Here is a 19,146-nt window from a genome sequence, read left to right on the forward strand (position 1 = left end):
GAATTCGTCCTATTAACCCCCTTATCCCTCCCCCTCTACCGTCCCCCACACAACTGTTGCTTGTGGTCTCTGTGGAGTTTTGTCGTCAGTGCGCATGCGTTGTTGTGCAGCGAGTCTGCGCTCTCCTCTGTCCCACCCAGGCCTCGGAACCACCCCCCCCCGGTCCTTAAACAACTCTCAAACTTGCCTACACATGCTTACTTCGCTGCACGTTAGGACGTTCTATGGAACGTCCTAACGTGCAGCGAAGTAATTATAACGTGTAATAAGTCACTGAAATGTTAAATCAGGGTACTGTAGAAAAATCACCTTTTCTGTTAGTATTGGCCTTAAATACACGATGGTATTTTCTATTCAAAATCAAAATCTGTGCTGATGTTGTCCTTTCATCAATACATTTATAATCTCACACATGACATATTCATATATTCTAAGATATATATATATATATATATATATATATATATATATATATATAGTTCCTTAACAATAACTATTTTCACTACAAATATTGAAACAGCTTTTAGTGTTAGACACATTCATTTAGCTTCATAAGAATATAAATAAACACATTATAATAAAAATGTCGCTATGAGGAAATCCCATGTTTTCAAATCTATGGGACTGCATTCATACTGGTTTTCCTCTCACCCATCACAGGCCAGCACTGACGCTGGGAGCGGAGGAGTTCTCACCCCCCACCATGTCCGTGCACACTCGTCCCCGGCCTCCCTGCAGTTGGGAGTTGTTGGCGGTGGCTCCATGTCTGGCATGCCCCCTCCAGGTGCTTCCCCTCAACATCTCCGTCAGTCTTCCTATGAGATTCCTGATGACGTGCCTCTGCCCCCAGGGTGGGAGATGGCCAAAACAGGCTCTGGCCAGCGATACTTCCTCAAGTAAGTATGCTTGCAAAAAGCGTAAACACTGTGTCTTGCAATACAGTCCTTGAAAAAACGTAAAAGGTTTGCAACTTAAAATCATTTGTTTTCAAAAATGAAAGGATAAAAAGTAGATGAACAGTTATATTGCTATATATCCCAGCCCTCTAGACATCTTCATGTGCTACTGTTCCTACATTGCATCCTGATGAAGTCTTTGTCACCTCACAATATTAGGAGTAAGAAATTAGGCATCTGTTATATCTAATGTCAACCACCCAACCATCTTGTCCATTATGTTAACTAAACAAACCATGTTATTCATCAGAAACTTTGTAAACATTTCATAATATTTCAGTATTTTGAGGTTCAACATGCATGTAATTGAACCTTTCAATGTGCTAAGTATGCAGCATTACAAGCACATATCGAGAGCGTATTTTACATTCAGTTTTGGAAAGAAGGGAATATTTGATCTTCCACTTACGGTCAAGAAGACTCCAAGTTTCCAGAGAAGTCGTCTTGAGATCGGACTTGCATAGTACAGCTCTGTTCAGTGCAATATGCTGACAATAATTTGCAAATCTGCTACAGTGCACAATGCTGGGCAGTGTGCTCAAAAAGAGACAATTGTAATAGTTGAATTGTAGGTTATTACATTTGGTGGCCTCTGCAAACAAGAGAGAAGTCTTTTGAGGGACTGCTGCTGTATGTAGTGTTCATTTTCTTGGGCTCAGGTTTCAGTAGAAACAATGGATCATTGTAGCCGCCCTAGACGGCAAAGGACAGACATCTCTGCAAAACTCATCCACTAAGGAGCAGATCTCTTCCACACTGATGATCCACAGTCTTAAATAGTTGCTTTTTGGTATAGTGGATCTTCTTATTCTTAATGACTTTCTTATGTATTTGACTTTATGCTCTGTAGTGCTAAGAAAATAAGGATTGAACTAGTTATCAAAGTGGTATCCTTGTCAATAATTTGTGTTAAGCTAATCTGCTCATTTTTAAATGTTCCACAGTCTTCTGAATAGCACATGTTTAGAGATTTTACTTCAAAAGTCTTCATTCGTGCTGCTTTTAAAGGCAAACTGTTGTCAGCTGTAGGAAATATAACTCTCTGACAGAGAATCTGGACAAACATGATATCCTCACATTAACTTGGATCCGAAAAGAGCTTTCAGTACCAGATGTTTTAAGGTCTCACATCTGGAGAACATCTGGACCGTTGTAAGGAGGCTCCTCTAAAATTGTACAAAAGGACTGGGGGGGTAGGAGAGAGAAAACACTATTCCCAGAGACCTTTCCAGGATCACTGCATCTACTGCGCCTCCAGACAGTGAAGTTTAGCTTGCAAAGTCCAACCTTGTATAACTTCAAACGCTTGTTTCAATATTACATTTTGTTGCCGGTTGTGTATATATATATTAAGTCAAGTTTCTTTTTGAAATTGAAACAATCTGATCCCTCCCCTCCTGTTGCATAACTGGCAAAGTTTAAGTTTTCCTCCTGTTTTTATTTTTAAATCAAAACAGTACTGCAGATAAAAAAATATTGCCTCTGATTTATTTAGTTATCAGTGATAACGGCACAATGACACATTTTAAAAGACAACTATTCTCTATTTACATTTGTACCAATGTCAACAAGGCCATCCTTCTCTAATAAAATGCACTCTAAACCCTGAATATTAAACATTATCCTGTTTTTCTAAAAGTTAATGCTAAAATATATGGGTTTTAGATAACAAGTCTCTTCTCAAACGTGTTTACAAGTCTTATCCAAAGCCAGAGCCCCTTTCTTTTTCTGGCTTTGGAAAAATGGTTGAATCGCCATGTTAGGTGCTTTGTTTTGACGGGCGTGTTATACTACTGTAGAAAGAGTAGTACACCGTGTTTGTGTTCAAGTAAGGAAAACTCCAGGAGACGTCTTCCATACGCCGCACATCAAAGTGCAGATATTTGATCTGGAATACAGGCGGCCTCGGCAGAGCTGCTGGAGAAGACACTCCCCTATTTATAAACAGGGGTTGTCTGACCGAGACATGTTGCAGAAGGAGTGAAGCAGAGCGAGAGAGTGTGTGTGGGTGGGTTGGATGGACGGGTGGGGGTGGGGAGCCTGTCACCAGCTAGCAGAGAGAGAGAGAGCGGGGGCTCACATTTCACTCAGGTGACCGCTGTTGTCCTGAGAGATAAATCAACTCGGGGTGAAAGTTGTTTTTTATAATCATCTGCTTCTCCACTTCTGTTGTTTACTTGTACACTATAGGATCATACAGTGAGGGGTTGCCTCTGTGAGTCATAGCAGTGCTGCCGATGTCCCACTCCCTTTAAAACCCCGGCTCCGTTTTGGTATGAATGGAGCCGTGGCGCTGTGATGGTGCCTCTTTTGTCAATGGAGTTAAATGGCAGCCATGTGGAGATGACTAGAAGAGGGGCCAAGAGAAACTGCGGCCCTCCCTTTGTCCCAACAGTGAAACAGTGATCTTTATTCAGACCACAGGCCTGTTGAGACTCATGTGAGCCTTCCCGAAATAGACAAATGGTTGACATGAAGTTTAAAGATGGCAGTGAGAGAGGGCAGAGGGTTTCACCTTGTTCACCGTGTTCTTCACATCTTAAAGGTCCAGCTCTTGTCAAGCTAGGAGATGACAGTAAATCATGGACTTAGTGCGAATGAAACAGAAGTTCTGGAATAATTAGTAGATCATTTGATTAGTCACGCCTCGTAAGATTAATGGTGATAAATCATTAAAATCATTTACTTTTTAGAACAAATGCTGAAATATATATTTTGTAAGCTGCTCAATTGTGAGGATTTTTTGCCATTCTCCAATTCCTATCTATATAATTATGGAACCTTAAAATGTCAGCCTAGCTCTGTCATAGCTTTTTTAAATAATAAAAACATCAACAATTTAATTATTAAATGAATTGACAGTTGTAACCCTTATGAAAATGGGATTAAGATCTGAGCAATCTCCTTCAGAAAATCTCAATTTGTTGTGATTAGAACACAAATAACAAAAAACCTTAAGCTGGGGGAAGACTGGGAGAATGTCAACAAAGTCTGTTGACCTTTCCTCCTCTTTCTTCCAGCAGTTTGCTTTGGCCTTTGATTTATGACAGCAGGGGCAGGGAGGTGGGGTCACCTTGCTGGGTGCTGGGGTGGGGGCAGGGCCGGTCTCCAGGGCTGGGTCATAAACTAATGAAGGTTTCTAATTTAGACACACCGGTAAACTAGGAGGGGTAATCACTGTTTCCGGGCGCTTATTAAATGCAGCTTTGAATGAGCTTTTAGTCCGTGGGAAGTCAGCCCTAAGCAGAGGGAAGCTTTGGGGGAGCAGCCATTGTGCCCTCAGGGGCAGGTAGAGCTGAGTGTTGATGGACACTTTTGTCTTTTCTCAATTGGATTTAAAACTGTTTTGATGAGTCTGGGTTCCCACAACCACAATGTCTTTCCAAATGTAACTTAACTTTATAAAAACATTACAGTGACCAGATATGCTAATTTATAACTTCCACACTTTATCATAGGTTTTAACTTGTTTTTTTCTGTATTTTTTCCACTGCTTGGCTGCACTATCCTGATAGAACAGAAACACTAAACCAGGAACACTAAACCGACTGAAAACTAGTCAAGCAGCACTATATGGGGTTTCCTGAACATCTGTTGCACCAAATACGAGTCAAAGGAACCCCCCATTAGAGCAGGAAAGACCAAAGTGTTTGTTTTGACCTTATGCTCTCATTGTATATCTGTGTAGTGTGGATTTGGTCCATGATATCATATTTGGATTTCCTCCACACTAATGTACTTCCATAGTAATATTTCAGGATACTATACATTTAAAGTTCATACGAAAAAAGAATTTGACTTTGTTTGGAAAGGAAAACGTGTATATTTAGTATTTGAATATTAAATTACCCACAGTCCATTGAGAGAGACCCACACTGATTTCATACTCGGCAACATCAAATATAATACCATGACCTTTTCAGTACCATCTGTTCTATGATAGCCTGATGTGATAAGTACGCAAATTGGGTTTCTTACTAAGCTGTTCGGAAGCGAGGCCACTCGGTCGGTCACAAATGGTGCTGGGAAGACCTGGCTGTCAGCCTGCCTGGAGCCCTCATTTGGAGCAACTTTGTGTTTGACAAACTTTTGGTTTATTGACCACACACAGACAAGGCCCTTCCTGTTCCACTGGGGCCTGTCAGCTCAGTACACAAATGGGACTGTGAGAAAGTCAGGCTAGTGTTTACCAAAGTCTTGATGTAACACCTCTGTTCCAGACATCAATGCGTGCACTGTCGCTGAGGGCATCTCCACACAGATGTAGTATCTGAGAAGTGGACCCTCTCAGGTGGGGTTTTATAGAGTTCCCAAAACTACTCAAACCATAGCACCTCATGGAATAGTGCTTGGAAGAAATGAAAAGGTGTCGATTTTCAGTTGCATTCAGTTGCAAACTATTTTTACTTTTATAATGTAGGTATAACAAGTGTGATATTGCATGGGAGTCAATTCATTTGTTCATTCTGTTGCTGTCAACACAGTTTTTGCTAAAACTCCTTTAAATCTCACTAAAGTGACACTTAATTGCATGTTTCTTTTTAATTACTCTTTGAAAATAAACAACAGTCAAACTGAACCTTCAAAGCTCCATTCATCCGGGCACTTTGTGAATTAGTTGCTTCGTTAGGAAGTATGGTGATACAAACCCTCCTTCAAAGGGAAACTTAAAGCCACAATAGGGTCACAGAGGTTGCCCCAATAATCTCTCTTGATGATGTCCTGCTGATAGAGAGGCAGCCAGGCATCCCCAGTCAACCAGAGTAGAGGTGGTCATCCCCATCTTAGTGGCCTTATTACATCTTGCCTCCCTCAGTGCACTTCTTTAGTCAACTACCTTGCAAGCATTTACTCTCCCAGCGTGGAGCCACTGTGGCCTGAGGATCCCATTTTTAACATTTGACAACTCAGCTGTTGGGTGTGTTTCATCATTGCTGCACTCCCAATAGCTTCCCTCCCTTGTTTCACCCCAGTGAAAAACAGCTTTTGACATAGTTATGAAGAGAGATCATTTTAGTGGAATAAACAGTCAATCTGGCCTCGAATCGAGCTTTGATCTGCTGTTTTGGCAGGTAGCAGACCTTATTCGGAGAATGTTAAACCACGGAGCACACTTATTTTTGGATAGAACGGTCTCCCCAAAGACAGATGTAAGCGCCACAGATTTCAAGGATGTAAACAGGCAATCTGTGTTAGGAAGTTTGTCATAGTACTGTAAACAGATGAGGTCTCTGAAACAAGTGCAACATTCAGACTTCTTCGCTCGGATTTTCAAGTGTTGAGCTTCTGCAAAGTTACTCTTTAAAGCTGAATCCTGTTAAATATTTTTGATTTGGTCTTTACTGATCCAGATACATTTGATTTTGACTGATTTTCAGTATAGAAAGAAGTTGTTACTGACCTTCTTTGATGTAAATTGCACCGGACAGAAAAGTTGTACGCCAAATAAGCAAAGCAAAGTCAAGTTTAGCCTCGATGCGAAAGTTCACCCTCCTTCTTTCTCAGCAACACACATTATAAATAACACAGGCACAATAAACGCCACCTTGATAATTGGGTCATCAGTCAAGGAGATGTCAAGTGCCGGGGTGGATCAAGAGTCCTACTTATTGCCTTTCTCAGCCACAGTCGACCATGATGATAGCTTGAGCAAAAATGAGCAAGTAAAGCACTTCACTACGGGCGACCAACTTGATAACGGGTCACGTTTGAACCACATTGCCCTCTTTTTAAATGCACTACCTGGCCATTTACAGGTTTTTTTATTAGTAAGCTAATTATGGGTTATGTTTGGTCTTAAGTGATTCCCAACAGAATACCACTTAAAAGTGTCTCTGGACATGTCCACAAAAATGCAGATACATTACATTTGTGTTGCTATTTTGACCGGTTATCCCCAATACAAACATTAGAACATGTTTGATTATAAAGAGAATGTAGCGATTCAACAAACAATGCTTTGAAACTTGAAATGTTATAAATCTGCCCTTTCATCTCAAAGCTTGAAATGTGTCTGTATACAAATGTAGTTTTCTCATCATTAACATAACCAGTACTGACTAGTATGAAATCAAATCATCGACTACAGATTTGAATGAAAAGGACATGACATGGTTACAACGCAGTCCAATAGCCAGTTTGTAATTTTGTTATAACAACCAAATATGTTTGCGTTAGACTTTAAAGACAGACATTTTCAATCTTGTCGTCTTTCAGTTTGGCCTTTCCGGTGGGTCTTAATGTATCTGACCCCCTTCTTCACCCTCTGATGTTTGTTTTCTTCCCATTTTGCACCAGCTGCTAGATGCACGTCATCAGCATGCCTGGTCCATTCACACATGGTCTCAATCAGAAGTTACACACACTTTGTACTAAGGGAGCTGGCAGGGTGAAGTCCGTGTGATGTCTGGTCCAAACTATTCAGACATTTACGTTTATTATCTAGATAAGTTTAGAGTTGTAGTGCTTGAAAGATTATAATATCATGTGACCAAAGCCACAGTTCTTCATGAAGATTCACTTGATATATTCGCTTGATGTTTTGGTGTCTCAGTTTGGACAACAACCCTTTAAAAACAGATTTAAAAACAGCATTGTGGTTGGTAAACCTCAAACATGTTAACATTGTTTTCCAATGTAGCTGCATTAGTGGGGACAAAGCCTGACCCACCACTAGTTTGTGTCCCCTGCCCTGCCCCGGGGATGGAGGTGGGGGGAGGGTGCGGTGGTCCTGCTGAGCTCGCCATGGTGTCAGAGACATGTAAAGACAACACCGAGCAGTTGTGACTGTGGAGGTTGCAGATCATCAGCAATTCCTAACAGCAACTGGTGGCCTCCAGCCGTCCCAACAGTTGCCATGACATTGTTTTGTTTTATGTTTCACCGACAGGAAGCGGTGTAGAGCCCTGGCCATATAGGGTTCGAGGCAGGTTTAGTGAATGGATTATCTTTTAGTTTTCAAATCTGGTGATGAATTACTGGCTCTTGGTAACTTATTTACCAGTCCCCACGTGCAGGCACTTTGAATACAATGCTGACTTAGAAGCTCTCACAGTGTGTGGAGATTATCACAAGGTCTAAGATTGTAATCTCCTCTGTTTAAACTGAAGCTTTGTTGACATGTCTTATGATTGATTTCAGCTACAGACACTAACCTCGCAGGCTGGGCTTTGAAAGAAAATTCAATATTTGTACTTTCATCTGTACTAAGAGGAGCACATGTTAGGGGGGAGCGAAGAATAATTTATGATCAGCGTTGTTGGAAGCTTCGAGGTTGTTTATTTCCATCAGTGTTTTCCACTTGTTGCACATTCGTTCGGGATTGGTGTACCAGGATGTGCAGGCCTCTCATTTACGATAAGCCCTCCCTTATCCCAGTGCTCCTCTCCGAGCCTCCTCCCCTGTTCTCCCCTCCCCTTTATAATAAATGTCATAGTTTCCAGAGTGGGAAGGACTCGGAGGCAGTGAAGGGGGAGGGTGGGCGCTCCGAGTGTAACAGGACCACAGCAACTCATGCAGCCAATGAAATTCAGAGGGATTGCTTCCGTAGAGGTTTTTTTCCCTCTTTCAATCCCTTTTTTTTTCTTTTCTGTAGTTGTCTCACCCCGCTCCCTGTGACCCCTCTTTCTCAAGGGGCCCCTCCAATCTGAGCAGTTCCAGCTATTTTGCTTGGTTTGTGGTGTTTGTGTGTGTGAGGGCTGGGGGGAGGGTTTGGTAGGGGATTTGGCAGCTCCTTTGATCAGTAAAGCATAAACAAGAGGGGGCTTCAAAATGGGTTGCAGTGTGTGTGTGTGTGTGTGTGTGTGTGTGTAGGGGGGGGGAGTGCTGAGTCAGGCCCTCTCGCTCTTCGGCCTGGGATAGAGAGCAGACAGGCAGGCTGGGATTACCGCAGAGGCCAAGAGAAACTCTCTGAATCTCTCACTTCGCCCAGCTGTTCCAAAATCTGGGCTGATGGCGTATGGGTATCAAATTAACAGCGGGTCGTAAAGAATCTCAGAGGGTGGAGGGACACAATTATAGCAACATATAATAGAATACAGAGGGTGTTTTTCAATTGCATTACACTTCATTTTGTCCTTTGTACCAAATAATTCTGCTATATTAAAAAACAAAAGAGTTGCGGTGTGGCATAAAGAAGTTATTTGTTTGAGGTGAGGGGGGTCTTTTTAAATGGGATGTTTCAGAAAAACAAAAAAAAAGAACAAGTGAATAGTCGGGTTTTAGGTCGTAGCTCAGTCTGTGCCTTTGTCAAGCAGGTGAAAGCTTTGTAAATGTGGCGCCAGATTGTTAAAGCCCCTGACACTCCACAGTGTCCGAGACACTTCCAGGAAAAAGGACCCCCTGCGTTGAGCCCTGGGACTGACCCTCCCTCAATAGAGAGGGTCCTGCTCGGGAGAGGAGGGCTTCCTGTATTAGCTTTCCATCTTAATCAAGCAACAAGTACCAACAAAGCACTAATTATCAATGCCTTCACAGAATGAAACACAATGCCCCCCTCCACCTCCCCTTGCCCCCCCAGGCCCCCCGCTCCTGTCCCCCGGCAGAGACGGGCCGTAAAATAGATGGAGCAACATTGTCTGTCATTACAATAGTTGTTTTGAAACCAATCATAGCCTCTTAGACATTCACAATTAATTGTTAAGCCTACCTACAGACACATTGGTTTGACATGATTTATTTTTAAATTATCTATAGTTTTTTCTTATTGTTTTTTAACTTTTTTATTTTTTATTTAAAACATGGTGTTGTTCCTCCATTTAGCTTCTGGCGTACAGATTTAGGTGACTTATAGTGAAAGGTATCTCAGTCTTATATTGAATTGTGGGTTCAGACTGGGTCCAAACAGCCACAGCTGACTTCCTGTAACATTTTTGGGCGAACATTGTTTACAGAAAGCGTTACGTTACGTTCAGCGTTTTAATCAAAGAGCTTGTTGAATCTGTTCTGAGTCATCGGTTCCTGCATGTGATCTGCTGTTTTGCATTGATATGGCCCCTGGCTTTAACTTAACACCTAAACACTGGTTGATACTTCTATTTTGTTCACTTATTTATGTTGCCTTCTCTTCTCCTTACAGCCACATTGATCAAACCACCACTTGGCAGGATCCTCGCAAGGCCCTGCTCCAGATGAACCAGGCTGCACCCCCCAGCTCTGTGCCAGTCCAGCAGCAGAACATTATGAACCCAGCCAGTGGTATGTACATGTTGATTTTGTTATATTCTGTGTTACCCTGCAAAGCAGCACAAGACAATGCTTAGCAAATGGTAGGGCTTTCAGCATTTAACACAAAACTACATTTCCTTGATTGTTTGATTATTTCCTTGGTTATTTCAAGGCATTTTCTTACTTTCATTGCACATACATTAGTAGTCAGGAGCAGTCTAGTTCCGACATGTCACTAAGACTATGTGTACCTCAGTTCTGGCCATGCAGATGGAATTTGCCCTAGGTGAGGTAAGACGCAGATAGAACGTGACAGGTCCTGTCTGACATGTTTGGGAGCTCCGTGACTCACAGAGTTTAGAGATGAAGGCTCTCTGTATTCTCAAGTCCTTGCAGCTACCATTAGATAACTCATAAGTAAACCCTAAAAAAAGAAAGAATAGTCTCCAATGTTTACAAACAGGCTTTTTTTCTGTAAAGAATGACAACGATTTATTACATTCTCAAAAAATAACAAGCAGCAATTTGTCCTGAACATCAAGCCTTTGCACATTAGCATATGATATATGCTTATTCTGTAACTATGCCCAATGATGTATTATAGTTAAAGTTGCAATAGACTTATATAACTTTCACCCACCTAGTATACACATTTAGGAACTTATTTAGGCAATCTTGGAAAAAGCAAGAAATATATTCAAATATATTATATTATAGTTTCATCTCAATGCTGCAGGGCGTCTCTCTGGGTTGTTTCCTATTACATTTCACCCATATGCAAATTAGCATATGATGTCATCTGGTGATTTATAGCGTCTTTTAGAGGTAGTGTTATCTACCTTCATTGGGAAACGGTTGTAAACACTGCACTAGACACACTGCATTTTGTTTTCCACCGCTACTTCAGTTTTTCTACTGACTACCGTTTCCACTACTGGGGAAAGTAACTGCAAAAGACTTACATTAATACTCTTTGGTAACTGAGGATAGCTAACAGGAAGAGCAAAAGGCCCAACCTTTTGTTTACACACTTCCTTTTGCACTATACATTGAGCCTTCATTTTCAGACAACATTTGTAAAAGCAAGGCTTAAAGGGAATTTATCTTAACCCAGATGGTGTCATTTGACTGTAGCCATTAGATCATCATCATCTCTCAAACATTATTTTTGCCTGTTATCCCTCAGGTCCTCTCCCTGAGGCCTGGGAACAAGCTATTACATCAGAGGGAGAAATTTACTACATCAACCACAAGAACAAGAGCACATCCTGGCTTGACCCACGACTTGACCCGCGCTTCGGTGAGTTTACGATTAAAGCAAAATACAATGTAATGTACAATGTATTATGAAGCACCCAAAGAACTGACTCTATAGTAAAAGTTTTCTCAAACGTGTGGTTTTTGCGACAGCCATTTACTTTCCCCAGTAGAAAGCTTTGGCTAATCCATACAAGATGTATCACCACATTGCGTGAGTTCAGATATGTACGATTCATTGTTCATTTCACCGCACTACATTGCTTTGGAGTGACTATCCATTGAAACTAGATTTCCACCAAACCCCCACTCTCAAAATCCACACCTAACCTTTTGTCTGCCATTTTAGTGTTGGAGCAACAGCTGAGTTGGCCATTAATCCCCCAGTCCGAGTTTAAGTTTGACAGTTAGCTTTCAGAGTGTGGTGGCCAAAGGGTCGGTGAATCAGTGACAGGGCCTGGTACATGTGTTGAGATCTCTCTGTGGCCATGGGAATGAGCTAATCCTCCTTTGCAAAGGAAGACTTCCAGAGATGAAGGTTCCTGCTTATGTCACTCTGACTCATTTACGCTTCAGGTGCCATCCCTTCATTACAGCTGCATTCCCCAGGGAATCTCACCGCGGTTCACAAAGGCAACATGTGTAAAACAGCACGCAGCCTGTGTTCCTGTTTTTAATTTTACCTTTTTCTGTTTTTATCAAGCCTGCACTTAAAGGGCAGTTTTGTTTTCTTCTGTAAGCAATTGTTAGTCCCCTCTGAAGGCAGGCAGGAACAGTTCAAAACAGAGTTGTAAGGGGAGTGGGGCAGCTGGGAAAAAATGGCGGCTCTGATCGGCAAACTCTTTGAAGATTTATAAGTCTTGAACACACAAGGCTGCTGGGCCCCTGAAAGCGAGTGAGAGGGAGAAAGAGATCATGTTAACTCGTTATGTGCCATTACAAAACATTGTTTTGCTCCTCATTTGATACAATACTTATTGTACTTGGTACAACTAAATGCTCACATTTATACCTTGTGTATTAAGCTGCTGTTGATAATAATGTTTAATCTTAGAGACTTTAGAAGTCCCCAAAAATACATAAGTAGGCACTTGAAATAACTTATTTAATTGATAAGTGTGACCTAATTGTTTTTTTGTGTGCTTTTTGGTCACATGTTTTCACATTTGTGCACAGAAATGGGCTCCTCAGCTTCAGAAACATATATACTGCTGCTATGTAGGTCTCCAATCACAAGCCAGCTGCCTTGATAATGAAGGCTAATTTGAGCTTTGAGAAGAAAAGCAGCAGAGCGCCTTTAACTGAGGGTTGTTGCCGGCTGGCTTTCCCCTGCGTGAGGCCCACTGCAGGCACAGCCCCATTCTGCTTGAGCTCCAGACAGACTTGAATCTCTGCCAGGCCTCTTTATTCTGTGGTCCAACTCTTAATCTGTTCCAGACCTTTTCAGTCAAAGAACTCCAATGTGAGAGGGGAGGTGGGGGGCAGGGAGAGGCAAGGCGAAAGGGGAAGAAAGAAAAACAGAGGAACAGAGGGAAAATGCCGACGGGATAAGCATGCATCCTCTTTAAGATCTAAGAAGGTGGTGAACAGGGAACAAGCCATGAGTGCACTGTGGCTGGGTTCTAAAGGGGGGCTGGCCTCTGTGTGTGGACATGTTGTTTTCTGTACATACTACTCTGGAGAAACAGCAGGGAAAAACATACTGGGAGGAAAGTGGAGTGCACAAATACACAGATTTCCTCTGGGAGTTTAATGTTTTGCTTTGAAGCCTTAATGTAAAGTCGTTTGTCCAACACATTGCTGCATTATCTGTCATGTGATGTGTTTCTGCCTCTGCTCTCGGAGTACTTCACCACGAGAGTTGGCAGGCTGGACAGTGTTGGTTTTATCTGCGGATTGATTTTATTATGTTTTATTATAACATCTTGGATATCTGCAATTTCTTTGGTGGTGAACTTATTTTGTGCTGCAAAAAGCATTAGAAAACAGCAATTCGTTTTTTTTTTACATTGGGTTACCCCACTGACCTTGATTTGAACGGTAACATTTATGTTATCCTAAACGTGTCTTTTGATTCATTTGCGGATCAGACCCTTTAACCCCTTCTTACAGAAGTTGCAGGAATAGTGAACAAAATTATTGATTTGCAATATTTGTTTATTTCAGTTTCTTTGAACAGTTTTGTTATATTTTTTATAATGACTGTATTTTAATCAACAAGTAAATCCAACAGACCTTTTTCTTTTAACCTGTTTTGTAGTAAAATAATTGCCTAATACTTTTTTACCTTCCATCTCCTTGACATGCAGCACCAGGTCAACACAGACTAGCTTTACTCAGACCGTAATGTTGTGTTTCTATCACTTCCAGACTGTTGCTCCACTTTGCTTATCTGGACGCTAAAACACCTTCCCAAGCCTTTTTTGAAACCTGTTGAATCAAAAGCAGACAAATATTTACCAAACCCTTTAAAGGTGCTAAGCCCTGGCCACATAGAGAACTTCCCACCGCTGGCACACCCTGGTCCCTACCTGCCTCCAGGTGATCTGGTGGTGTATTATTCCTGGCTGTGAGATTTTGCTGATAAGGGCTTGTGTTGCTGGCTCGTTGTGTTGCAGGGGTGCGTGAAGAAGACAAAAGGCAGACGGCATTAACTTGTCTCTTATCTTCATGGCCCACCAGCTATCACCGCCCCAATGTGCTGCTGACTTCAACCACAACCTCCAAAAACCACACACACTCACACACCGTCTTCTCCTTTTATATGCTATCAGTCTGGCCCTGAACTGAACCTGTCCTTCGCTCTTATATCACTCACAGATGTAATTCCTGCTTTCGATATTGTCATTGTTTTTGCATAGTTCCTAGAGTAGCATTGCTTTCTGTTAGCTGTTTGGTCTGTGAAGGAGTCCTTCACTTAGTGCTTCAGGAAAAATCTCAGCTGTAAGATTGCATTTGTCAACATACGGTATAGTCATGTGCCCTGCTCGCTTATTTATGCATACTTTCTTTAACAATACACAAATTCCAGTTAATTTAAATTTAAATTGCATTAACATGTTACTCTATTCAACATCAATCCATACATTAAACTCAGTTTTGAAAGAAACAAAACCAGACAGATAATTGGACACAAGCCAACTGCTGAAAGTTATGGAAAGTATGCTCAAAGTTAAACATGATAATCTGTAAACTCTGGTAGTTGGAAATGAACGGTTAGGTTAATAATTTTACAGCAAGTCTTCTCTTTTTCCTTCCAATAGATTTAGATATATGATCAAAAGTGGTCACTATGTCTGGCTTCCTATCAGTGATATTACATGAGAAAATTGTTATCATCGATAGAAAATATGTTCAAACAAGAGTAACAAGACCAAGTTTTTTTTAAATCTATTGGTAAATCTAGCCTGTGTGCATAATTTGTCTTGAGAACAGTTAACAGTGCCCCTATGGTGGAGTATTCCAACCACAAAAGGCTTCAGTATCTGTTAGAGATAAGAAGGGGAGAGAAGTAACACACTCTCCCATGGCTTCAGTTGTGTGTGGGAGAGAGGAGGCGGCTCCGTGACTGTGTGTTTGTGGGAATGTGTATCTGCTGCTGGGGTGGGGTTGTTGGGGGAGGCAGCGTGGACAGAGGGAGGGGAGGGAGAGAGACGGCAGGGCAGGGCGGAGCTTTGCAGAGCTTCCCAGGGAGAGCCCTGAGCCACGGTTCATTCATCTCCTGAGATAGTGTAAACAGACAGTGATTGAATGGTGATGAGAAAGGTGCCGGGGCGGGCAGGACAGCACAGGGAGGCAGCCCCGCATGAAAATTGCGCCCCCGTCAAGGCTTTGTTTTGGTTGGTGCTTCAAGCGTATAAGCAAACAACTCTCCTCATTGGTTCCATTACTGTTACACCCCTCGTGGTCAGGCACATTTGCTTCTCTTTCTCTACTATAGTGGTAAAATGCGTGACCTACTTTGCATGCATAGATTGCTGTGCTCTGCTTTTATCCTCATGTTTATTAGACCCACCCTCGCTAGAGTAAAGAATAACAAAGATTTCCCAGGGGAACAGCTGTGTTTTCAATACACACATTTGTTTCGGATAATGTAAACATGGAGTTGGTGTACAATGCAATTAGGCTTACATTTGTTGAGTGAAAGAACTTTGAAAGTAAAGTGGCACAGTGATGTAGGTCTTTTTACATGAATTTGTCTAAGGTCAGAGAAAGGAGCCAGTCAGTCTTGAGGGATAATCTGTGATTTGTTTTGAAGGAAACAAAAAGCACAATGAAAGGATAAGTCATAACTGATGCAATGTACAAAACTAACAAAGCCTGTCTTAGTCAGTCAGTGAGTGGGAGGGGATCAGGTCTTACAGGAATAGTGGTTGTTTCATACACTAGGCGGAAAACGCATGTTGGGACTTCCCTTGTCCTACACAACCTGCTGCACTGGCTCCACTCTTTTTTCCCCTTGTATGCAAAACGCTCAAGCAGCCAGTCTTGTTATGTAGCGTTTAAATGCAGCTCGGCATTAAAAGGTGTAGTTGCAGAGTGTATTTGTGGTTAGCTGGAGATCCTGCATAGTGGGTGTATGGGAACACACATTTATTCATGTAGGCATCAAGATTCAAAGTTGATTTTAAAAACATTTTTTATACTAAAGTACCTAGTCATCCTTCACACATATTCAAGTTTTGTCAAGCATTAATGTGTGATTTATTGAATACTCACACAAAATACAAGTTGTACAGTATTAAAGGTGGGGTAGGTCATTTTGGAGAAACCAGCTCGAGTGCGCTAGAATTTGAAAATATACAACCTTACAGAGCCCCTCCTCCAATACACACGAAGGCGCACATGACCAATGAGGGCACGAGATCAGTTTGTGCACAGATGGAAGGCTGACAGGCAGGTAGGCCATCCAGTTATTTTAGCCGCGCCGGCTCAGATGATTGGTCGTGCTTTTTACAGCGCTACGGCTTCCACAGATGACATTTTTTGATGGATTTTTTGTCAAAGCACTTAAGATATTCATTGCTATCGGGATGTTAAGAGCATTTCATGGAATATAACAAAGTGTATCTCGAGCCGGTTTCTCAAACTTACCTACCCCACCTTTAATGTGTGTACAATTTGTTTTGGAAATTGGTGATTTCCTGTGAAGAAAAAAAACGGCTAGCTTGAATCCAACAATTGTATTTATGTAACAAACTATTAGAACTCAGAATCACACGCCTTCTTCATTCATTATTTAAACATAAAGCTGCTCATGTCCTATCAGTCTAAAGACACAATGGGGGATGCAAAAGACAAATGTTGTCCCGTCCCTCCTTTTGAAACCCAGTAGATATTCCATGTTTGCCCCAAAGACATGTTGTATGCATGTTAAAAATCAACGCTACATATTATACAGTAGTAGCATTTCTGAACCGCTTCATCTCTCTTTTGCAGGCTTGAACCAGCAGAGGATAACTCAGAGCGCTCCAGTGAAGCAGGGAGGGCCGCAACCCCCACAATTCATGGGAGGCAACAACCAGATGAGACTGCAGCAGATCGAGAAGGAGAGGATGAGACTGAAGCAACAGGAGCTGCTTCGGCAGAGACCACAGGTCAGGAATCGGAGCTAAAGTATTAAAACAAATATTCAAAGGCCTTTGGAAAACAGTCTTTGGCCTCATGGACGAATAAGTAACGTGTTTCATACTTTCAATGAGTGAAAGACAGTTAGGGTTGTAGCAAGACACTTGACCACCAACTGCTGGCTGTTTGAATGAGGCATCTGCAAAATATTTACGTAGTGAAACACAATGTACTATCTTCAGAGGCCTTTAAATATGAGTCATAATTCGTAGGTATAGCGTTGGATCTTAAGCCCCTTTGATTTGGCTTTATTGTTTAACCACCCTGCAATGAAGTCTTGTGAGTCATCTGCGGTCATTTTATCACTTCCTAACCGCAATGTGTCACCGTGCTGCCCACACAGGGTGGTGCAAAGCAGTCCAGGAGTTTACTCAAGGCTGTGTCACACCAACAGAAACAGAGCTTTATGATTATGAATGAGGGTGCTGGTGACTTGTTGTTTACAATGCCATTCCCCTGGGTTGTTGAAAGTTCACTGTGTAGGAAGTGACCTGAATATGAACAGGCCTCAGGTTGTGGAGGTTAAAGAAAAAAAGATGTGTCCTGCAAGTCCACAGAGCATAGCCCTCCATGCTTGAATAACCTGGTTATTGTGGATTTTCTTAAAAGTCATGTGAAGGAAAAATCTGGTTTGCCTAACGTGGGGTGGGGATTATAAAAACATGGTAAGCACTGATAGATTTCAGATGGAGAATACAGATCTTTTACCATGTCAAAGCCTTAACTGGTTTTTAACTTTTCTACACTTCTTTACACAAGGTTAAACTTTCCAGGTCATATCAGTGCATGCTTTAGTTATTTCCTGGCTTTCATACTTATTTCTCCTGGTTTTGGTGCATGTATGTGTAGTGATAAATCCAAAATGTATTATTTTTGCAGGTAAATTATTGAATATGATCATGACACGTGAACAGCTCAACCATTCAAAACACCTCTGAAACCAACACTTTCCAGTTAAAGTAAAAGTGTAATGGAAAATAAAATTGTGCAAATGGCTTGCAGACTGTATACATTCCAAGAGCTCCTCTATCAGACTATTGACAGTAACCCCCATATTTCCGTAACTTTCTTCAGATGTTTGGAATACGAACAGAGGCCATACTGTTTTTTCAAAAATAGGAGACCGTGATTATAGTAGGAAATTGGGCAATTGTGCATACTATATTCTTGTGTAGGGAGTTCAACTTTAGGGCAATACTTGCCACACCCAAATGGATTCCACATGGCAAAACTATGATGGAGAACGGGTGGCGATGTATGCAACTTGCTGGTTGCAGTCCAGTGCTGATGCTGCTCAGCCATGGCCAAAAAGAGAGCCAATAAAATAAATGTAATCCTTTTCAATCAAACCCAGAATGCAAGGAATTTTGTGATAACATTTTGTTGTTGGAAAAGTAAAAACATCTTTAAGCACTGCTGCAAAAAAAGGGAAAGGCAGGATAAACATATACTTTTTTTATAACAACAATTGTTTTGACTCATGGAGTGTGTCCAATTCCCTTAAATATTTCCAATAACAGCTATAACACTCAAGGTGGTAAGTTTACATTTCAAAATGGTCACTTCACCTTCATGTTCAAGGTCCTATTATAGGGCAAGGAGTTGAAAAAGAACAACATGACTTCATATCCGGAGACTTATCTGATCAGAGCGTTATCTGAGCATGTGTAGGAAACAATTGTCTCAAACTGTTGTCGGCCCCTCATGTAATTTGACACTCTGTATGGGGAGAAATGGAGGGCGCCATGTTGGCAGTCTGTACATTCCCTTAAGTTAACATGTAATGCAACACAGCAGCAAAGGCATTTGTGACATTAATTAATTTATTGTGTGAGGTTGATTGTGTTGCTCATGGGATTTGTGCTTTATTTTCCACAGGAGCTGGCCATAAGGAACCAGCTGCCCACCAGTATGGATCAAGATGGCATTACAAACCCTGTGTCCTCCCCTATGGCCCAAGATGCCCGCATCATGACTGCCAACAGCTCAGACCCATTCCTCAACAGGTTGGTTTGATACGCAGGAGTAGACTCATATGTCTTGCACATGGGGTGGGGGCTTCCATCCTGGCTCAGTTTGTCTTACTTAGGCCCCGGCCACACGAGGACGAAAACGGTCATTTGCGTTACTGTTTAGTGTC

General features: G+C 41.7%; 1 protein-coding gene across 2 annotated transcripts in view; it reads left to right on the plus strand.

The window, feature by feature from the left end:
• Positions 1-19,146, plus strand: part of yap1 (Yes1 associated transcriptional regulator) — a 29,037-nt gene that overhangs the window by 1,383 nt on the left and 8,508 nt on the right. Inside the window, exons 2-6 of one of the 2 annotated variants that reach the window (XM_034239796.1) lie at positions 661-896; positions 10,033-10,151; positions 11,308-11,421; positions 16,818-16,975; positions 18,885-19,012. In XM_034239796.1, the coding sequence (XP_034095687.1) occupies positions 661-896; positions 10,033-10,151; positions 11,308-11,421; positions 16,818-16,975; positions 18,885-19,012 (755 nt within the window). The remainder of the gene's footprint in view (positions 1-660; positions 897-10,032; positions 10,152-11,307; positions 11,422-16,817; positions 16,976-18,884; positions 19,013-19,146) is intronic. The other variant, XM_034239797.1, reaches the window with a different exon arrangement.

The sequence above is a fragment of the Gymnodraco acuticeps genome, unplaced genomic scaffold (genome assembly GCF_902827175.1).
Source record: "Gymnodraco acuticeps unplaced genomic scaffold, fGymAcu1.1, whole genome shotgun sequence".
Taxonomy (NCBI): Eukaryota; Metazoa; Chordata; class Actinopteri; order Perciformes; family Bathydraconidae; genus Gymnodraco; species Gymnodraco acuticeps.